General features: G+C 30.7%; 1 protein-coding gene across 2 annotated transcripts in view; it reads right to left on the minus strand.

The window, feature by feature from the left end:
- LOC142326167 (tRNA (guanosine(18)-2'-O)-methyltransferase TARBP1) overlaps positions 1-24,885 on the minus strand; it is a 60,325-nt gene that overhangs the window by 23,614 nt on the left and 11,826 nt on the right. For both annotated transcript variants that reach the window (XM_075368418.1, XM_075368420.1), the window contains exons 4-6: positions 16,653-16,953; positions 10,844-10,996; positions 6,284-6,439 (exon numbers count right to left, since the gene is read on the minus strand). In XM_075368418.1, the coding sequence (XP_075224533.1) occupies positions 6,284-6,439; positions 10,844-10,996; positions 16,653-16,953 (610 nt within the window). The remainder of the gene's footprint in view (positions 1-6,283; positions 6,440-10,843; positions 10,997-16,652; positions 16,954-24,885) is intronic.

The following is a 24,885-nucleotide window of genomic DNA, read 5'->3' on the forward strand; positions in this document are numbered from 1 at the left end:
TATAAGACTAAATTGTACTATATTAATTACAAATTGCTAATGAAAATGCTTAATGTCAGTTTTAATTAACTATAAAAAGCATTCATTTTACTTAATTACAGTTAGCAAAATAAGAGATTTCTTGTATGAAAATGTTAAGAACCTGATGAAAACATCTAGGGGAATATTTGCCATATTTAGGGTTTTCATAGGAAGTAAAGGGTATACTACTTCCAACAGTATCATTTTTATTGATTACATAGTATAGAAAGAATATTACTAAAATATATATAGACATACAATAAAAATAGACATTGAAAAAAATAATTCAGGACAATCAGCTTTTTTCAGATGTTTAGTTTTACTCTAATTAAGATGTCACAGTGAATATGTGGGTTTATATATTGGTTAGAGAGATGAAAGGGGACAAAGTGTTTGCAAATACCTCAATAACTACTGGAAAAAATCATTATCAAACCTTTAAAGCTAAAACTTCCTGGCTATTTGGTTTTTTACTTCACTCTTCATGATGATAAACAACAGCATCATAACATTTTAGTTATTGCATTTTTTTGACATTTCCCTGATGAGTGTTTTCTTATGCTATTATGTCATAAGATTAACTGCTAAGATTAAGAAAAATAATACTTGAAACAAAATTTAAATTTTATACTTTTACAAGTATTCAAAGTTCAAAACCCGTTCATATATTTTTATGAGAATTCAAAACAAATCAAATTTTTATGGGAATTTCATGGTAAATTGTTGTATATACATATATAGAGTGGTCTATTTAAATTGAGACATCTATAACTCAAAAACTACACATTTTAGGAAAAAATGTTTCCTATTAAAGTTTTTCAATATAAGGGGAAATACATTTACAACCTATGTTGTCCTTGATGAGGTCAAATAAAGGTAATTTTCAAGGTCAACTTAATTTTTTAAAATAAGAACCTATATTTTATATTGCAGAATCTAATTCTTTCCAAAAAAAGATTAAAATTTCATTTCAGACTTTTTCTTCTAAAATTGATAGTTTTTTATTTATTCAACTTCAAAAATGCTGTAGGTGTATAAATTGGTGTTTTTGGTTTCATTAGGTCTGGCCCAGCTGACGAGTTATATCTAGCTGATGTTAATTTTAAATAAAAAAACAATCAATTAGGATTAACCTAAATAAAATCCATTTACGTTTTAATGAATTTTTTTTATCAAATAGTACATACCAGTATGGTACATAGCCGGTACACACTTTTGTACATGTGTTGCACAATTTGGTCAGTTATGTCAACTCTATGAAAATATTTAGTTTAATGAATTACTGATATTTTTTTTTATGCTCTTTATTTAAAATAATTACAAAAACTTACTCTACATAAATTACAGCAACAAATATTCTTCTACTTCTATGCACTTTTTGATATATAATAGAGTTTCTCTCTTGATATCTCTACATACGTTTATTATACACTTTCATGTTTTCAAGGGTAGTTGGTACTTTTAGGTAAACCTTTTCTTTAAGGTAACCCCATAAAAAAAAGTCTGCTTGAGTAATGTCAGGGGAACAAGCAAGCCAATGAACTGGACCAGCTCTACCAATCCAACGATCATAGTATTTGCAGTCCAAAATTACTCTGCTGATAACTGAATAAAGTGCAGGACAGGTATCATGAAGAAACCACATCATTCTTCTCTTCTCCAAGGGTAGTTCATCAAGCTGTAAAGGCAACTGATTTTTTAGAAAATCTACATATTTTTCTCTGTTCAAATTTCCATTGAAAAAATGTGGTCCGATTAATGTAGAGCCTATGATTCTACATTAAACATTGACAGTCCACGGATGTTGATGTTCTACTTTTCTTAGCCACTGTGGATTTTGCACTGCCCAATAATGCATATTATGTCTGTTTACTGCTTCATGATAAGTAAAATCAGATTCGTTGGAAAATAGAAACATTACGAAAAAATTTTTATCTAGATGTACTTTTTCCAGTGCCCATCGACAAAATGCTACTCTAAATTCAAAGTTATTGCCACGCAATTCCTGATGCAGTGAAATGTGGTACGGATGGAATTTCAGGCGTTTTAATATTCTCAGAACACTGATTTTAATAACCTGGAGCATGCAAAATTCTTCTTGAACTAACATGAAGATCTACAATGTCACTGTAAAACAATGAATTACTGATGGCCGCAGCCATCGCTATTTCATTGTTTTCTGCTATCACAGTATTTTGATGGTTCCTATTTTTGCCCACACACTTTCAGCCTAATTAAAATGTTTTACAATTCTGTACATAGAAGCATGATTCCTACCAGGGAGGATGATATAAACATACTTTCTGATCAACATCTCAGTGGCAATCTCTGTAAAGCAAAATTACCTCAGTTTTTTTCTCTAATTGTAAATCATTCCATAATTTCCAATAAACAATAACTAATTAATTTAATACTTGGTGAATAACAAAGTAATAAAAAAAATTAATTGAAGACACTGATGATACACTCACTTAGACAAATGTCATTTGCAACTTGAACTTCACTTTTAGGCTATTTTAAAACATTCGCTGGTGTTTTCATGCTCAACTTCCTTTTCTACTTCTTCATTATTGACAGCATTGATTGTCATTTATTTAAAATTTAACATCAGCTGGATATAACTTCTCAGCTAGGCCACCCCTAATGTAACTAAAATCACAAATTTATAGGCTTACAGCATTTTTGAAGATGAATAACTAAAAAACTATCAATTTTAGAAAAAAGTCTGAAATTAAATTTTAATTATTTTGCAAAGAATTTGATGCTGCAATAAAAAATATAGGTTCACATTAAAAAAAAAAATTAAGTTGGCCTCGAAATTACCTTTATTTAACCTTATCAAGGACAACATAGGTTGTGAACGTATTTCCCTCTTGAAATTGAAAAACTTTTTTCCTAAAATGTGTAGTTTTTGAGGTACAGATGTGTTCAATTTATAAATATTTATATTTCCTTTATTTATATAATAATAATTTATTATAGCTTTAATTTAATACTGGAATAATTTTCATCTTAAATTAATTATTTTTAAATAAATTTAAGTCATTTTATATTAACAGTTACTTTGTTTATGATACATTATATCATTATGTACAAAAAATAATGTTGGGGTTTTAATTTCTTATAATATCTCTTGGATGAGGTGTACAATGTTAATTTAAGCCTAGAATCAAAGAGCAGAAAAGGACAGTTTTAATTCTGAGTAGGTACATAGATTGATTCCACTTGATATCACCACTAGCAAACTTGGTGACTCCTAAACAGAAAGCCTTCTGTGTTTTGGAGTTTGCTAAATGTGAATCTAAAGTTATAATTGAATGTGTGTTTCATAGAAAGTCTAATTATGATTCTACAAGTGATAATAAAATTTGTTGAAGACATGCATATGTTTCCAATGACCGGATGTCTGTAAAACAAATAGTGCAGGATGATTGAAGGTGTCTGAAGAAAATATTGCATATGTCAGAGAGTCTTTCCTATGAAGTCCTAAAGCATCTGCTGGGATGCTCAGCTGTGAACAAACAATGCTGGTGATGACAATGTGGAATGTTTTAAGGAAATACTTACATATGTGTCCACATGGTTTAGTTGTTACAGGCATTCAATTCTACAGATAGACAGACAGACAAAGACTATGCTTTTTGTGATGACTTTGTAATTGAAATTTCCAACATGAAGATGAGGATGACTTTCTTGATGATATTGTGTTTAGTAATGAGTCAACATTTCATCTTAGTAGAAAAGTTAACACACATAATGTCCATATCTGGGGAACAGAAAATCTCCATGAACTCATATAATGCGGACTCCCCAAAATTATATGTTTTCTGCGTGATATACCAACAACAAGTTTACAGGCCATTTGTTTTTGCTGAAGCAAGTGTAACAGCAGTTGCTTATCTGGATATGATGTGTACATGGCTCTTTCCTCGAATGTAAGATGGACCAGAGAATTTTATTTAACAAGATGGTGGACCTCCTCACTGACTTAACTCTGCATAGGATTGGTTGAATGATATTTTTCCCCAACAAACTAGACTGATCACGAAGCTGGTCAGATGATGACAGAGCTTGTTTGTGACTGACTCTAAAGTCACCAAATCTGATCTCAAATGATTTTTTCCTTTGAAGTTTTTTAAAAGATCTTGTGAATGAATGTGCTTGCACTATCTACTGATCTACCCGATTTGAGGCACAGGATTGTAGCACTTGACGTTTCCATTAATCGAGACATGCTACTTGAAATATGGGATGAACTCTCCTATTGGTTGGATGCATTCTGTATGACAAAAGGTACTCCCATTCAATACTTGTACAGAAAAACTATGCGTTTTCTTTCATTTTATTTTATATGATTTATTATTATAATTCCAAAATTAAGATAATTCTAAAGTTAAGTTAAGCTTTAAAATCCTGATATACTTTTTTGTACTGTATAATATATATATATATATACAAATGCAAGGCCATATCTGAACTAAAGCTAAAGTTAATATTACATACATTAATTTTATATTACAATTATTACATTTTAAATTAATAATTTTTACACAAATTTAAGTCACTAACAATTACTTTGTTTATTTAATCGTTGTATATTAATTATCAATACTGGGATCAAACATTCATCAATCATATGGTTATCTTATTGTAAATAGTAAAATATTAGAAATTTGATAAAATCATATTGAAATTACAAATAAATGTAAATAAAAACACACATAAGAGATTATAAAAACATGACCTTTCTTTAGAAGTTTGGGGAAAATCTAAGACAATAAAACAATTTATTTTGTTTGTAAAATTTCAATTTTTTATCCAAATAAAAAAAAAAAAAATGGTACAATTTTTTACATCAATAAATTGTAACTGAAGTGATATAATATGTTTTACATACATTAAAATTATTACCAAAAAAGTGTGACCATTAAGGCTATAAAAAACTAATTTATAACATTAAAATTTTTTACAGTCCAAAGAAGTTGGTTTTTCTAGAAATATAGTTGATAAAATGTTAAAGAATTTCTTCTGATAAAAACACTATTTCTTTCTTTTGTCAGTTTTTTATATTGTATCAAACACACTACAGTAAAATTGTGCTATTGAGCTATCTTTGAAATGGGAATCTCTTTTGCAGGAATTGGTCATCATATTTCTTTATTAAGCAAAAAATTCCATTAACCTCTCTGTATCAGCAAAATCACTGCTACAGTGCCAGGAAAATATTCTCTGGACCATTTACCAACACTGAGAGTGTTATATGGGTAATTATTCTGTATGTTATGATGATTTTCAATACAACACATTGTAAAAGTTTTTGCTGTAAAATATGCAGGCTATTTTAAATATAATATGGTACTGTATTATGTTTCAATTCTATTCTGAAATGACACTCCAGTAATCCAAAACTAGTTTTTAGACTAATCTATTAAAAAGATTTACAATCTATTTAGATTTAGAATCTATTATAAAGATTTAGTTCATCTGTAGCTACAATATGAAAAAAACAAGTAATTTCTAACAAAGGTAATAACTTCAAAAACGTTTCTAGACCAGAATTTGAGCAAATTGATCAAGCAGTTCTACAGTGGTTTTGGCAAACAAGAAGTTCAAATATTCTAATAAATGTTCCAATAACAGAAATAAAAGCTTTTTGCCGGCCTCTGTGGCACAAGTGGTAGCGTCTCAGCCTTTCACCTGGAGGTCCTGGGTTCAAATCCTGGTCAGGCATGGCATTTTTCAAACACTAAAAAATTTCCATTTGAGCTAAATTATCATAGCAGTTGATACCCATACATCTCATTAAATAAAAAAAAAGCTAAATTCTTTGTAAGACTTTAGGATTTCTAAATTTTAAAGTCAACTGGAAAAATTTAAGAATGCCTTAACATTTTGTTTGGATAACTGAATGGTTAAGCAAAGTATATTGATTTAAATTCTATAAATACCTGATTAAAAACTACGTGAGCTTCTATAAGTGATGGGTTTAAGGAAGATGACAAATATACTGTTGATAAAATAATAATATTTTATAAATTACTTCAAGATAAAGTTTAAAATTTAAAAATAAAAAATGTGTTGAAGGAAAAATTTCAAAGGAAAGAGTCTTTGTAAGTATTTCAAGAATAAAAAAGTATAAAATCAGTAAATTAAAAAAACATGAGATGTTTCTCTTATGAAATATATTGATTCTTCTTAGAAGTAACAATACCTGGTCTAGTACATTCTAGATGTTAATGTAAGTAAATATAGCTACACTGACCTGGGCATAAAGTCTAATATTAAATTGCTGAGCCATAGACCATGGAAGTACTTCTTGTACACAACGTTTAATAAATGATGTATCTTTTAAAACTGCAGCCAAATGATATGCAACTGATATAAAGGAACAAACTGAACCAGCTCTCTCTTCACTACCCTACATAACCAACACAATAATAATTAAAATATGATACTAATTTAATAATAATTAGAATATCACATAATAATAACATATTAATTTGTTTGATGTGTTATGAATGAGTGTCTTCACATTGGTTTGCAAAATATTTTGAATAAATGTTTTATCAATCCTTATGGTGTTGAATATAGCTGAATACAAGCATACTATGAAAATAAATTTTTGTGACCTCAACATCACAAAAAGCAACAAACAAAATAATAATTTTGAAATGTATATAGAAAACCAACAATAACAGACACTCATTCACAAACCTTCAATCACCCACCTTCACATAAACTACTTTTAAAAGAATAATCCACAGACTATTCATCCATGTAACCTGAAGACCAAATAAAAGAACTAAATACTACAAAATACCTAGCACAAACAAATGCAATTATCTACATAAAATAAATAAGATAAAAACAAAGATAAAAGAAAAAATAAATAGACACAAAAAAATAGCTCACAATTAAAAAAAGATCTGAATACAATATGGCATTTAGAACAATAAAAAAAACAAAAACAATTCCCTTTTCCAAGTACAAAATATTTTACATTAGTCAAATAGAATGCAGCTTTAAACAAATGAACATGTAAAACCTCCCATAACAAAAGGGTCTACACATTTCATTGATGCAAATCACATAACCACCATCAATAGCAACACTAATAATTTTCACGTACAAGAAAAAAGATCATATCTTAGTGTTCTCAAACACTACGAAATACATAAAAATGGACAGCTGTATATTTTGCATGTAAATGAACAGGCACGATTAAATCAACGATATGTTTTAGTACATGTAAATACTAAAGAAAAGTACAATTAAATCCACCACACATTTTGATCACATTCTAGGTAAAAAAAAATGTGCCAGCAATGAGCTGACTTTAGGGTGAGAACAGTAGTAATGGTCCACAAAAGTGGCTGAAAATATTATAAATAGTTTTTAAAAATTCTGTATTTATTAAACTTGGCTTGGTTTGTTTAAAAAATTACAATTTTTAATAAATTTCATTGCTGACAGACATTAACAAAAAAATGAATAGTTCTATCTTGTATCCTATTAAAGCCCATCACGGCTAGGAATGGTGGGAGGGGGTGGTGTGGCGAAAGCATCACAAGGACTATCTTGGAGTGTGTTTAAAATTTTATAAAGAGACCAAATATAGATGTTATATTGTATTTATTTATAAAATGAACTGAAAATAGTGAGTTCAGAGAACATTTCTCTATGCTGCACAGTTTCTGATTATCTTAAGTACATAATAGTAGTAATAGAATTGAGTTGATCAATTTTGATCTGGAGACTTATCATTTCAGCTGTTTTAATTGAAGTTTATGCTACAAATGTGCTATTTCACTATTCAAAATAATAATAAATACAAAATTATACTACTTTCATAAAAATAAATGGTTATGTATTTTATGCACTTATCTGTTATGTTTGTACAATAAAAATTTAGGTTGGAAACATAGTTATTTGATTAAGCATATTTATAAATTTCACATAAAAAAATAATACATTTTTATTAGTTCATTTTAAAATGAACTGATAAAATTTTTTTTTTCAGTTCAGTTAATTTTTAAAGCTCTATTACATGGCTTCACTTGCGTAGATTTTGGATTTGTGCTTAGAATAATTTTTCAAATAAAACAATAGATCTTTGTTAAAAATCTACCATAATTTAAAGGATGATGTGTTAGTGGGCATATTGGCAAACTGAAATTTAGTTGGTGAGCATTCCTGGATGATGTGGTTCTTTTTGGTGAATAGACAATACTACAAAAAATCTATTTGAACACTTCTTTGTAAATTATATTAGCAGTTTTCCTTTCATGAAAATATCCAGACAGTTCAGTGAGCTCACTCTGGAACAGGTCACGTAAAACTGTCCATGAGAGAAGCATTCTTCCTGTAGATCAATTCCTGCCATCCTCAGAGCCTGGGATTTGTTGATAGTCATGAAAAAACACAGCTTCAGGGGAAAATGAGAGGGTCTTTTGAACTTAAAAGGATATTCTGAAGGTTATAGAAGTAGTCCCAGAATAAATACAGACTACAATTTGTCCCAGCCGGTAAGCACTAGACTACTGGAGTTGTTTCGTAGAATAACTCATTATTATTCATTACATATTTTGAGATTTAGAATTTTCATACAAAATTTTGGTCTGCCTTTTGCCCATCTAATTGGATTTCTGAAAAAAAATTATAAAATATATGCCTTTTTGTTTCCAAAAAAAGTTTACTACCAATTTTCATGACTAACATCTTTGGCTTTATATAATTTCATGAAAAACTTTGGTAGCCTTTACCACCTGCAAATTAGATTTTACAAAAATTATACAATATGTTTCTAAAGAAGTCTCTAATTAACAATTATCATGACTGTAACAACTTCCGTTCCTGAGATATCAAATTTTCATTAAAAAAAATTTCCCTGCTATTCATCACTTATAGACTGAGTTTACCAAAATCCTTACCTACATTATAAAAACAATGTACCCAGCAAAATACATCAACCTACGCTAAATAGTTTGAGATGGTCACTGATGAGTCAGTCAGTCAGGACATTTTGTTTAACATATACAGTTTTGATAGAAACACAATAAAACAATTTTATTGAAATATTAACAATTTATATTTTTAATGAAATAAAGAAATTAATAAAAATATGAAAATTTGTTACTCTTGTGTAAGAGATCTGTCTCAAAGCTTAAAAGTGATGCTGAAAGGAACTTAAGTCTGAAAACACACTTAAATGAACCATAAAGCTTCCATGAGGTCTGTAAATAGAGTAATGAGACTGGTTCAGAAAAACATTTATCTACAATCCAATTATACATGAATTCTATTACCTTTGAAATAGTTCCCTTGGGAAGCCACAAAATGCTTCAAACAGTCTTCCCACTCTTCACAGCAGTGTTGGAACTCAAATACTGGAATATCCTTCAGATGGTCGGTCAGTTACATTTTTTAAAAATGTTTTCTACTGTTCCTAAATGCTATCCTTTGAGATGTTTTTTAAAGTCGGAACAGGAACAGTTGCAGGAACTCAAGTCAGGTGAATAAGGTGGTTGAGGAACTACAGGAATGTTTCTCTTTGCCAAAAACTCATTAATTGAGAGTGCAGTGTGATAAGGTGCATTGTCATGATGCAGCATCCAGTTGTCTTTAATGGCTGGTCTCATGCAGGCAACTCTTTTCTGCAGTCTTTCAAGAATTTCTCGGTAAACATCTTGATTACAGTCTGTCCTGTAGGCAAAAACTCCTTATGGACAATGCCACTATTATTGAAGAAACAAATTAGTATGGTTTTGATTTTTGATTTGTATTTTTTTTTTTTTTGGGACATGGTGAGTTTGAAGTGTGCCACTCATCTCCATATGTCCTTTTCAATTTTGAAAAAGTTTTGGTAGCATTCTCACTGAGTTTAACACAAAACTTGATTGCACAATGTTGCTCATAATTAGTATCTCATTTTTTCAACATAACAAAAACTCATTTCACGAAAAGTTTGTTTAAATTAATACTTTATAAACATTAATTAATATCTCATTACTTTATTCACAGGCCTCGTGTATATATATATATTTTTATTTTTTTTCATGATAAAATATCATGATCTGACATGATAAAATTGTCTTTACTATAGATAACACATTGTAATTTAACACATCAGTAATTTAATTACAATGTATGTAATCATACTAATAAAGTCTAAATAAACAAGAAAAAATTACTTTATTGGTTAACAGACAATTAGCTGGACTATTTGATCAAATTTTACCTCGCCCTAAAAAAGACTTTTGGCTTGCTGACAAGTTTTATAATTATTTATCAAAAATAAATTTATTTCATTAATTTGATTAAACTAACATCTAAAAAAAATTAACTTAATTATTAATTAATACCTAATTACATATCACACATTTATAAGGATGTAATCATAAAATTAATGCTTTACATGTAAATAAAGTCTTGTATTTTTCAAAATAAACTATAGACACTTATATGCTATAAATAAAATTGGTTAAAGATTTAATTATCGGTATTTAAAAAGCTACAAAATAATTTACTGTAAAAGTAATTTACCACAAAGATAAATAAGGGGTCTCCTTACTTACATGTTTCATGGAATAAATTTCCAAGTTCAAAATTTAAATTAAAAATCAAACTAAATTAAAAATAATCAAAATGTTAAAATGTTATCAGGGAGAATTAAAAAAGAAAAATTAAAGAATAACAGCAAAATCAAACAATTCAATAGTAACAGTTTTTGTCACAATTTTATGGTGAAAAAGTAACACTGAAAAAAATGTATACTTTTTTTGTTATTATGAGTAATAATAAATAAACTGTTGATTTTTAATACCTGTAAAAAAATATCCCAAAAATAGTTAATAAAATCTGAATTTGATAGTATACATCTGATTAATAACCATTCCAATTGATACCTGACACTTGGTTGTTGGCTCTCCTTGCATAAATTACTGCGAACCCAATCTATAATTTCCTTTTGTAATACCTAAAAGTGAATAAGAATTTCAGGATATAAAACTAATATCACAGTCTAAAATTATTTCATATGAACAAAAATACATATATTAAAAAAATATATAGTTAGTAGTGCAAGGAATGTAACAGGTAAACTGAAAATTGACAACAAAAAATACATAAATAAACGTTTGGAAGTTTACTTACTGGCCATATGTTGGAAGTTTTTAATTGCTGGTTTAAGCTTAAATTATATAATCTATATTTTAGTCATTTACTAAGAATTTCTGCAAAATTCTTCGCAGCCAGGATAACCTTTGGGGTGAACAAATTGACCATAAAAAAAAATGAATTCCAAAATGAAAATAATTTTGCATCAATATTAGGAATGATGGCCCCTAAACTGAATACAAATCAATTGAAACCCATCATCTTATAAAAAGGATAATACATAAAATTTGAAATTGCAAACAATCATTTGATTTTTTCTATATTAGAGATTTCTCTTTAAGAAAATCTACCTATTACAATTTCAACAAACCCTTGAAAATGACTCGCACTACAATGTGAAGCTGTGACAATGCTAACCCATTTAACCACTGCAGCAAGAAGGATTGAAATAAAAATGTGCTACATAATCACAAAGAGGGATTTAAATTCATGTAATCATAATTAATAAAAATTAACTATGAAAACATTAAAGTGGCAAGATTAATGTAAATTTAACATTCTATATAATAAGCATTTGGAATCTATAGATTTATCATCCTGACCCCAGATAGAAAGACACCCGCCTTGAAACAATCCCAGTTGCCACACCATCCCCTCTGTTCCTGGCCCTAACGGGCTTTATGGTATTGAGGGTCATCTAGAGACCCTCAATACCTGATTATATATTCCAGTTATTAGTATGGCCTCCATCAGGATAGCACTAATACAAATACTACAAAAGACATTTCCATTGGTGTTAAAACCCATCAACAAACAAAAGGTATTTTTCAAACGCATTTAAATTGAATCAAAAAATTAATATCCAATAAAAAATTTACAAATTATGCTAAACAAAACATTAATCTCATAGCCTCAAAAATTGTTTGCAATATTGCAATTTTGACCTACCGTACTAAAATAACTGAAATTACCAATCAACCCACGAACATATCAAATAACAACTGCGCACAACTGCCGAATGCGCCTAATCTGGTGGAAAAGCACCAAAACAGGTCCCTAGCCACCCTGGCTGCTATTCTACACTAAACACCTTCTACAGTCTTACACAGCGCAAAACCTTAAAAATCTTTTAAGAATATGCCACTCATCTCTAAGTTAGCCTGCAGAACCAGACCCGAACCAATACCCTCAAGCTCTCTGACCACCTAAGCATGTCTAAACTCATATTTTAAGCAGACATACAGCACATTATAAGCATCATCCATACTAAGCATTGAAGACACTGGCCTGAGTCAGTCAAGCCAAATCGAACTAGCTTGTCCTGAAATGTGCCATGCCCCAAAAGTAACCAAGTTACTTATCAGTTCAGGGAGATCCAGGAGGCAAACTCTCAATGCCCTTACGTTTGGTAAGAGATCATGTGTGTACTGCCCATATGCCATTTCACCCCACCTGTCCTGCCAAATACCCACAACCTTTCCACTCTATTTTCAAATAAGTTGCGCAGCCAGTTCACTGGACTTCTTTGCATTGTTACATAACTGACATTTCAACACAAGGATGTCAGTTGGTTTAACACCCACAATATATAAAACTGCTTCACACGAAATAGTGCTATAGCGCCCTCCCAATTACAGTAAATAACATGATGCTGAGTACTCAACAAAATGTTGTAGTAGCTTTTACACCTCATTCTGTTTGTCCAAACAGGAGCTGCATAAAACATAATTGCCTCACATTCACCTTTATACAATTTTTCATTGTTTTAAAATTTAGAATCCAACTGGGATGGACCACTCTACGAATGCTGAAGAAGGCATCACATGCTCTCTTAGCAACATTCTGACAGTGCTCCTTGAGTCTGAAATTGTCATCGAGGAGCATACATAAATACCACTGCAACGAGACATAATGAATAGGATGGCTGGTCATCAAAACATGGGCATGCCACGTAGCGGCCAAATGGCCTTTCAATAGCATCATGATGGTCTTCTCAGAACTAAGTACCATCATCAGTCATACATTACATGAGTTAATCCACTACCGCTGTTATATGTAAAGTATAAGAATTCTGAAGATCAAAGAATTAAAATAGGAATGCCAATTTAAAAAAAATTCTTAATACTTATTTTTTTAAATATTCAAATTTATTATTATTTATTTCTATATTTGTTATTGTTTTCTATTTATAATAAGCTGACCAACAACATTTTAAGAATTATTTCTTTTATTTTTGTATGTTCTTTAATATTTGTTTAAAGAACCTCATTAGTTTTACTTTATATTTAATCTGATATTTACAAATAATCTTATAAATGCGATTACTGTTAAATTTATTGTATGATGTAATTTATTATTTGATTTAAATAATTTACTTAAATTAAAAGATAAAGAATAATTATATCTATTTTTAGACCATTTATTCAATTAATATACTTCCTACATTTATACTTTGTGATTTTTGTTCCACTTACTGAAAATGCAATTAAAGAAATATTTATTTATTTATTGTTTTTTATTTTTTTGTATTCCTTTTTAATCTATTTTTAGTTTATATTTTCAACAAATATATCATATCAATGGTTTGCTATAAATATAATTTGTTTAATTCTTTGCCAAAATCTGTTATGTTATTGTGTGTGTATATACTCTGTAACATACCACAAAATATAGATGTGGTATCATATATAATATATGGTCATTTTAAGATAAAAAATAATGAAAAATTTAATTTTATTAAAAAATAATTTACTTATTCTTCTATATTGATAATGTTCTATTCAAAGTATGACACATTCATGCCAGCACTTCTTCCAATCCTCAAAACATTTACGGAAACCTTTTTTGGTGTAGCTTTAAGTTCACTTAGTGACTCTGTCTTTATTTAATCTACTGTCACAAATAGTTGTCCTTTCAATATTCTCTTAATCAGTGGGGACAAGAAAAAGTCACAGTATGCCAATATCTGGAGCATAGAAAGGTTGCAGCATCAGTATGGTGTAATTTTTGATTAAATAATCACACATTAAAAGTAAAGTTTAAGTTGGAGTATTCTCATGGTGCAAAATCCAAGAATTGTTAACACTCATTTGTGATAATTTTCTTTGGATTGCCTCAAGTAAATAGTCAATGCAAATTTAATACTGTTTGTTGACCATACAACCTTGTGGTAAAGATTCATAATGAACAATGCCATTGTAACTGAAAAAAATAGTAAGGAGAAACTTTACAATTGATTGAATTTGGCATGTTTTTTCTATTCTTGGTTCTTCAGGAAGCTTTCATTGGGATGACTTCATTTTAATATACACTATATATGGGTGTACTAATTGTATAACAGTAGCTAGAGGGCTTGCGAGGATCAATTCTGGTTTTAATTTGCAAGTAAAACTGGAAATACGAAAGGGAATGTATCATAGTTGTTGGCTTCCTTAGATTCTTAGCCCAGAGGAGGATGCTGGCTGAGGGGGGTTTGATGCTGTTACAGATGTACAGACAGAATAGTAACCACCCAAGTAGCTAGGGCCCATCTGGATGCTTGCTTCGCCAAGATAAGCATTTTGGCATTGGGCCCCGGTTAACTGAGAAAATTGCTGTTAAGATGAAAATAGATGTATGGAGAACTCTGTGGAGCTGCGGCAAGGAAGGCTACAGGCCCAAACAGAATCCAGACCCTTTTGTACCTGAAAGTGGACTAGAGCAGAGAGAAATAGGGTATTATTTTCATTACAGGCATATTATTAAATTTGTGAATCTGTTTCTTGATTTTTAAGTAAATCAAAAGGGCTCTGAGTTAATTGAATTATAGGACAATTTTGTCATTGTGATCAACATTTGTTTTGTTGGTATGAGGATAGTATTTTTGCTATTTAAAGACTCAATCAAGTAATAATCTGATTGCATAGTCTAATTGAAGTTACATATAAGAAGAATTTTTTGTGAAACCTTTGGTGTTAGAGGAAGGCACAGGGATCGCTCTTCTGTAAATTAGTTAATTTGATTGTTGAGGGTTGTAAGTTATGGTAAGTTGTTGTGGTTGGAAGAGGTCATGTGAAGGCGATAGTAGGCTGTGTAAATGTCTGCCAAGGCATCTGAATTGGTGTATCCTGACAAATACCATACTGATGACTGTGTTGCGTTATCACGTTTAGAAGTCTAAAGACGACTTCCAGTAAAGCCATCAGGGCTAGAAACAGAGGGGGTGGTGTAGCTAACAGAATCGTCACAAGGTGGGTGTCTTACCCTGCAAGATGTAGGACCAGGGTGTATAAGATTTAAACTTAATAACTTGTTACATTTTTGAGTAATTTTGAGATACCAGCAATGTCAACTAACAACTGTTCAAACAACAGATATTTGTTCTTTGCTTTTGTAGAAAATTAAACAGTTTTAGAACAGATTTTGTAGCTACTTGTTTTATATCCCAAATATCACCACTCAACACTGCTTCACTCAAGTCATATAAAATTCTCATCTTTTCAACAACTTCTCTAACAGCAATTCAATGAAATAAATAGTGATTCAATAAAACAGTATTGGTTAGAACTCTCTTTTTGTCAGTATTTTCACTGGTCATTGATGTGTGAGGACATCCAACACTTTTGTCATCTTCAATGTCTTCACAGCCTTTGTGAAACCATTAGTACCACTGATAAACCCTTGGTAGCAAGATCCTCACCAAAAGCCTTCTCTAACATCTTCACCAGTTCATTTTGTACTTTGTAATATTTTTACCACAAAATCTAATGCAAGTAGTTTGTTCTGTCAATTTAAAATAAAATAAATCACCACTTGAAATAAAATATGTCCTAATAACACAGCTGCCAAATTTGAACTATACTTTTAATATGACTGAAAATATTGAAATATATATATATATATATATAAACAGTACTACCATCACGTGGGAAGAATATAAACTCAGCTGAAAAGACATACGCACAGAATTAAAATTTCTCATTTTTTTATAAAAAAAAAAAGAGATTGAGAATAATTTTTTTTAATGACAATATTATTACTTTTTTTCTAGAAACTACAGTAGTTATTTCATTTTTCATTAATATTTATTTCATCTCCCAAAAAGACTTAATAATCTAATAATATAAATTTGTACAAATGAGTTTGTTATAATAATTAAAACTTGTTTTTTTTTTACATTAAAGTTAAATATTATTAAAATATCATCTACATATCTTAATATCTTATGTGTACGGGTTACACCATATTTAATATTTTTTACAAAATTGAGAATAAAATTTTCAGCCTTTATTCTTCTGTTAAGGTAAACTACTAAAGCACATTTTTTCATCATCTCATAGATTTATAGATTAAAATTAAATTACAAATTTAACTGAAATTTAATTTTTTTTTCTGGGTATATTAGGCTTAATTAATTTGCTCTCAAAGGATTAAAGACCATTAATAGAAAGAAAATAATAGACAATTAATAAAGTTAATTGAACATAAAGAGCAGAATAATTAAAATTAATAAGAAAATCAAGTAATTATTACTTTACCTTTATATTATCTAAATTACTGTCGAAAGTTGTAATCATAACATGCTGCAATAGTAACAATGCTTGTAATATTCTATTTTTAATTCTGTGATGCAATGAATCATTAAAATAACGGATTTTTTTACTACTAATAATGTCATCATGTTTCATAAGCAATTTAATAATATTTATTAATGGATTTTCAGAAATATTTTTACTGGCAGTAACATCTTCACTTAAATCATAAATATTTATCACATACACTTTAACTATTAAATCTAATATCTTCAATCTTACTTCACAGTCCACTTGATAATTAAACCTGTTTGTAAAATAAAATAAAATAAAAATATTGATTCAGATTAAAATTAAGAAGACATAAAATTAATAAAAATTACAAAAAAAAAAGCATCCATACAAACTTAATTAAAACTCAAGTGCTTAGGACAACTATATCAGCAAAGTGTTTATGTATATTCTGCACAAACTCCATAGAATTTAACACACTTGTTTATGTTATTACAAAGACTAGGAATATATATGCTTTGTGAACTATTACAGTACCCTGTGGCACTGTGGTAGTTCTTTTATCACCCATGGGTGAAAGCAGGATTTTGAACTCCTTTAAAAACTTAGTTTTAATTTAAGATAAACAGGAAGTGCATGTTAAGTCACAATTAGAATCAGAATTTTAAAACCTTTGTTAAGATGATGGCAATTGAAATTGTTACTTTTCCTACTGACTACTAGGGTGTTCTAGCCTCTTTGGTCACTTTATCAATCGGGTCTCTCCACTCACATTGCATTAACATGTCATGTGAATTAATTTGTTACAAATCTTTATTGCATTTTCAATTATTACAACAGTGATGTGTTAACAAACAAATAAAATTTAAGCCTCTTCTATAAGTGTGACATTTTGTAATTTATCTAAATGCTTTCAACGGTTTGTAATTTATCAGACATATAATGTATTCATTTAAGTCAATAAACATGATTGCAGTTTGCTTGTAATTTAACAATTATTTACTACTTCAAACATTCTTAACAATTGCAATCCTAGAATGATTCAAGGAAGGTTGTTAGTGGTGTACAAGAGCATGTTTGCGCTTGACATGAGAATTTGCACAGATTATTTACAAAAGAGGTATTACAGTAACATGCAAATTAATCTGAACACAGATATTGTATAATAAAAAGGAACTTTATTTTTTTTTTTTTTTTTTTTTTGTCTTCAGTCATTTGACTGGTTTGATGCAGCTCTCCAAGATTCCCTATCTAGTGCTAGTCGTTTCATTTCAGTATACCCTCTACATCCTATATCCCCTACAATTTGTTTTACATACTCCAAACGTGGCCTGCCTACACAATTTTTCCCTTCTACCTGTCCTTCCAATATTAAAGCGACTATTCCAGGATGCCTTAGTATGTGGCCTATAAGTCTGTCTCTTCTTTTAACAATATTTTTCCAAATGCTTCTTTCTTCATCTATTTTCCGCAATACCTCTTCATTTGTCACTTTATCCACCCATCTGATTTTTAACATTCTCCTATAGCACCACATTTCAAAAGCTTCTAATCTTTTCTTCTCAGATACTCCGATTGTCCAAGTTTCACTTCCATATAAAGCGACACTCCAAACATACACTTTCAAAAATCTTTTCCTGACATTTAAATTAATTTTTGATGTAAACAAATTATATTTCTTACTTAAGGCTCGTTTAGCTTGTGCTATTCGGCATTTTATATCGCTCCTGCTTCGTCCATCTTTAGTAATTTTACTCCCCAAATAACAAAATTCTTCTACCTCCATAATCTTTTCTCCTCCTACTTTCACATTCAGCGGTCCATCTTTGTTATTTCTACTACATTTCATTACTTTTGTTTTGTTCTTGTTTATTTTCATGCGATAGTTCTTGCGTAGGACTTCATCTATGCCGTTCATTGTTTCTTCTAAATCCTTTTTACTCTCGGCTAGAATTACTATACCATCAGCAAATCGTAGCATCTTTATCTTTTCACCTTGTACTGTTACTCCGAATCTAAATTGTTCTTTAACATCATTAACTGCTAGTTCCATGTAAAGATTAAAAAGTAACGGAGATAGGGAACATCCTTGTCGGACTCCCTTTCTTATTACGGCTTCTTTCTTATGTTCTTCAATTGTTATTGTTGCTGTTTGGTTCCTGTACATGTTAGCAATTGTTCTTCTATCTCTGTATTTGAACCCTAATTTTTTTAAAATGCTGAACATTTTATTCCAGTCTACATTATCGAAAGCCTTTTCTAGGTCTATAAACGCCAAGTATGTTGGTTTGTTTTTCTTTAATCTTCCTTCTACTATTAATCGGAGGCCTAAAATTGCTTCCCTTGTCCCTATACTTTTCCTGAAACCAAATTGGTCTTCTCCTAACACTTCTTCCACTCTCCTCTCAATTCTTCTGTATAAAATTCTAGTTAAGATTTTTGATGCATGACTAGTTAAACTAATTGTTCTGTATTCTTCACATTTTTCTGCCCCTGCTTTCTTTGGTATCATAACTATAACACTTTTTTTGAAGTCTGATGGAAATTCCCCTTTTTCATAAATATTACACACCAGTTTGTATAATCTATCAATCGCTTCCTCACCTGCACTGCACAGTAATTCTACAGGTATTCCGTCTATTCCAGGAGCCTTTCTGCCATTTAAATCTTTTAATGCTCTCTTAAATTCAGAGCTCAGTATTGTTTCTCCCATTTCATCCTCCTCAACTTCCTCTTCTTCCTCTATAACACCATTTTCTAATTCATTTCCTCCGTATAACTCTTCAATATATTCCACCCATCTATCGACTTTACCTTTCGTATTATATATTGGTGTACCATCTTTGTTTAACACATTATTACATTTTAATTTACGTACCCCAAAATTTTCCTTAACTTTCCTGTATGCTCCGTCTATTTTACCAATGTTCATTTCTCTTTCCACTTCTGAACACTTTTCTTTAATCCACTCTTCTTTCACCAGTTTGCACTTCCTGTTTATAGCATTTCTTAATTTCCGATAGTTCCTTTTACTTTCTTCATCACTAGCATTCTTATATTTTCTACGTTCATCCATCAGCTGCAATATATCGTCTGAAACCCAAGGTTTTCTACCGGTTCTCTTTATTCCGCCTAAGTTTGCTTCTGCTGATTTAAGAATTTCCTTTTTAACATTCTCCCATTCTTCTTCTACATTTTCTACCTTATCTTTTTTACTCAGACCTCTTGCGATGTCCTCCTCAAAAATCTTCTTTACCTCCTCTTCCTCAAGCTTCTCTAAATTCCACCGATTCATCTGACACCTTTTCTTCAGGTTTTTAAACCCCAATCTACATTTCATTATCACCAAATTATGGTCGCTATCAATGTCTGCTCCAGGGTAAGTTTTGCAGTCAACGAGTTGATTTCTAAATCTTTGCTTAACCATGATATAATCTATCTGATACCTTCCAGTATCGCCTGGCTTTTTCCAAGTGTATATTCTTCTATTATGATTTTTAAATTGGGTGTTGGCAATTACTAAATTATACTTCGTGCAAAATTCTATAAGTCGGTCCCCTCTTTCATTCCTTTTGCCCAGCCCGTATTCACCCACTATATTTCCTTCCTTGCCTTTTCCAATGCTTGCATTCCAATCTCCAACTATTATTAAATTTTCATCTCCTTTTACGTGTTTAATTGCTTCATCAATCTCTTCGTATACACACTCTACCTCATCATCATCATGGGTGCTTGTAGGCATATAGACGTTAACAATCGTTGTCGGTTTAGGTTTTGATTTTATCCTTATTACAATGATTCTATCGCTATGCGTTTTGAAATACTCCACTCTCCTCCCTATCTTCTTGTTCATCACGAAACCTACTCCTGCCTGCCCATTATTTGACGCTGAGTTAATTACTCTAAAATCACCTGACCAAAAGTCGCCTTCCTCTTCCCACCGAACCTCACTAATTCCTACTATATCCACATTTGTCCTACCCATTTCCCTTTTTAAATTTTCTAGCCTACCAACCTTTTTCAAGCTTCTAACATTCCACGCTCCGACTCGTAGAATGTTTTTTTTTAATTTTCTGGTGACCCCTTCCTTAGTAGTCCCCACCCGGAGATCCGAACGGGGGACTATTTTACCTCCGGAATATTTTACCAAGGAAGGCGCCTCCATTATTGCTATGTGAAAATGCAGAGAGCCACATTTTCTTGGAAAAAAAGCAGCTGTAGTTTTCCATTGCTTTCAGCTGCGCAGTACTCAGAGAACTGAGTGATGTTGATACGGCCGTTTAAGTCGTCCTGACTCACGCCCCTAACAACTACTGAAAGAGCTGCTGCCCTCTTTCAGGAATCATTCCTTAGTCTGGCTCTCAACAGATACCTCTCCGATATGGTTGTACCTTCGGTCCAGCTACTCTGTATCCCTGAGCACTCAAGCCCCTCACCAACGGCAAGGTCTCATGATTCATAGAGGAGGGAACTTTATTTAGAAAAACAAAAAATCACCTGCACAATCTGTGAATATCTAGTAATTAATATGTCCTCCTTTATTCATAATCACTTTACATACATGATTTGACATCAATTCAATAAGTCTACTATGAAACCGTATTGATATTATTGTTTTAATTGAGGTTAATTTTTATGGTACAGTTTGTTTATTTTTCTATTGCAGAAAGATTTTCAATTGGGTTTAAGTCTTGGAAGTTGCCTAGCCAAAGGAAATTTTAATAGATTGTTGTTATTTGAAAAAATTTTCTACTTTTTTTGGTAATACGGCATGGCGTCAAATCTTGTGGGAACACTCCACTGCCTTGTGGGAATTTGTTTTGAAGCTTGTTTTGTCTAGATATATCCATCACTTTTCAACATACCATCTACCAGGAAGTAATGAACAAGGACCTTCAAATGTGAAACAATCCAAAAACATTTTTTCTGGGGTTGTTTGACTGTTGAATAAGAGCTGGTGATGTATTTTCATCTTATTATTTTCTAATGTATAGAACCCTTGAACATAAAAATGTACTTATTGGAATGTAACTCGGAAAACATAAAATTTTTCCAGACATTTTTGGTCCAGTTAGCATGTGCTTTGGCCTACAAGAGCCTTTTTGTTTTTGCATATTTGTGGTATTAATAGTTGCTTTTTAGCTGGCAACAAGCTTTTTATCCAGCTGAAAAAAGTCGGTGTCTAACAGTTGTCACATGTAAATTTGTTCTGCTGGCTGCTAATTCTCAATTTAAAACATTCACTGTGGATGACGCACTTGTGAATCATTGACTTGAAATATCACGCACTCTTTTCTAGGCAGATTGCATCATCCATATCAGTTTGCTTAATGAATTCATGGCATGCTTGTCTTGTTATAGTTTAATTATCACTAAACTGTGTTCTGTTTTTAGATTACCATTTTTCTTGTTTTTATTTAACATATTAGTGATATGGTACATATGATATTTTTTATCCCCAAAATACAAATACAATTTTAGATAAATTATTCATATAAAGAAGTGTAAATCGTTCGAGAAGCATAAATCATTAGAATGAATGAATCATTCATGTGCTGCGTGCAGCTGCTTGGCACACCACGTGGTCCACTCTGCATCAATTACAACTAAAATAAAAATGTGAGCACCTGCATCAAACAAACAAACCCACGCACCATCCTTTTAGACATTTATTAAAAAATTAAAATGATTACATGCAAGAGCGATGTCCTCATATTAAAAATGTAGATGCAATGTGCTGACAACACACAAGTGTCTCATGTGTTTTTTATTGTAATAGGAAGGTTTAAAAATTTTAAGAAATTTTTCCCATTTCCATTACAGTATTTTCTAAAAAAATTTATATCAGCACTGGAGTAAAAGCAGGTATGATCCCACGCACCAAACATATTACGTGCATGGCAGATAATTTTGGATCAAGTTTAACTGATCCTGTGTTGGAGAAGTTTTTCTTTTATAGTCACATTTGTCTTTCCTTTGAGGTGAAAAGGAGCTAGTTTCTTTAAATTGTTTTAAAATAGCATTCACTGTCACTAGTCCAACACCACACTCAGAAACTGTTTGTTATGTCATAATGGTATGCTCAGAAAGAAATACAATTTTCTAATGCTTTCTTGGAGTTATATCTATTATTATATATTCAAGAAACATGTTATATGTTTTAACAAAAATATGATTTTGTAATAAAAAATGAATAAATTTTCACAAAACACTATTTATAACATGAAAATTGCTATAAATAACTAAAGTAAAATAACTTCACATTAAACAACAACTTAAAGGATGGATGTGCTCAAGTAGTAAGCACAAACAAAGAAAAAAAATAGGATTAATTTGCAAGCTACAGTACTTTTAACTTTAACAACATAAGACATATAACATTTTCTAAAAATATAAACAAACAATGCTAAAACTGGTACAAAGTTTTAATGTTAAAGTTAACTGTAAACTACTTTTTAGTATAAAATTGTTTGATACTGATAATTAATTAAGTAACTAACAAACACATATGGCAGGTGGTAACTGCTAGCAAATAAATTAAAAAAAGAAAAAAATTAATGCTAATTTACTAAAGAAAGTCTAAGGTACATATGCAAGATTTCAATACGTATTTTTAGATTGTGAAAACTGTCAACTCTGACTGGGATTCAAAACCAGTGACTTTTAGAAAGGCAGAGATACTACCTCTGTCTTCCACAATGGAAGTCAGTTTATTACATCATATTGCCAACCTCTATGGTACAATGGTAGAATATTTGACATCCAGAATGTTTTGGGCTCAAATCTGCCGGGCTTTGCATTTTTCATATGCTTTAAAGATTTCATATATTCCTATGCTTAAGCTTTGAGCTATGTGGTGGGATAATCCATTTAGAGAAAAAAATCAAAAATCAATAACAGTTGAAGTTAAGTAACTGACTTACTTAATTACAAATTTTTACAAAATTTTATAACAGACCCAAACATGATAAATTCAATAATGCTAACAAGTAATTAAAACCTAAAATGAATACCTAATGGAATTTTTTTAGAGTTACATATTCTATAAAGACAAGATCTGAATCCATAATTTAAGCCACTATGAATCACATAACAGTTAAGTGTATAAGAGCAGCCAATGAAAGCCAGGAAATCAGATAAGTTTGTAATAAAAGTGACTTTTTTAACATAGCATCCAATTATGAAAAAACAGATATTAGTTTGCAACCTGATCTGGGATTCACAGTCATTAACAAGCATAATACAGGATTTTTCAAGAAAATGGGAAATTTAGAAAAATAAATATTCTTATGAAAAAATTATATTAAATAAATCTATTTACAACTATTAAATAGAAAAAAAATTGACATTTATGAAACACAGACAAAATTTATTTTTTGAAGATCACATCTTGCAGGTGAGCTCAATCTCTGTGTAAACAATTCTGCAGTCTCATAGTGAAACTGCATTTCCTGTTGGGTCTTAGCTTTTAGTTCTTCTATCATAGCAGGTTAACTACTACAGACTTTGCATTTTAGGTGACCCTGATCCCTTAGGGGAAGACACTCTTCAAACACCCCTTCCGTAACTTTTCCTTATTTTTCCTGTTTAGCCTCCGGTAATTATCGTTCAGATAATACTTCAGAGGATGAATGAGGATGATATGTATTAGTGTAAACGAAGTGTACTAATGTATAGTCTCAGTTCGACCATTCCTGAGATATGTGGTTAATTGAAACCCAACCACCAAAGAACACCGGTATCCACAATCTAATATTCAAATATGTGTAAAAATAACTGACTTTACTAGGACTTGAACATTGGAACTCTTGACTTCCAAATCAACTGATTTGGGAAGACGCATTCACCACTAGACCAACCCAGTGGGTTAATCCTTTCCATACCTAGTCCTGATGGGCGTTACTGGAGGTCAGCTTTTAAACCTAGGTAAATGACATCTCTTAGTCACCTCAACCTAGAATGCTACAAGTGACATTCCCCTAGGAGTAACTATTACTAAAAATAACAAAACACATCTCTAGTCTCAAGCAAGACTAAAAACTATAGTCGTTGAAGGAACTGAATCACCTATCTACCTGAAAGGTAAAGTGAGTTCACATGTAACACAAATGCGGAAAAAAAACACAAAAATAAAACTTATAACAAAACAATATAACACCAACAAGAAATCATAACAAAACAAAGTACTGCAGGAACAAGACCAATCAGCACCCTAGATTCCCTCCAC

This window comes from Lycorma delicatula, chromosome 6, assembly GCF_047948215.1.
Source record: "Lycorma delicatula isolate Av1 chromosome 6, ASM4794821v1, whole genome shotgun sequence".
Classification (NCBI taxonomy): domain Eukaryota; kingdom Metazoa; phylum Arthropoda; class Insecta; order Hemiptera; family Fulgoridae; genus Lycorma; species Lycorma delicatula.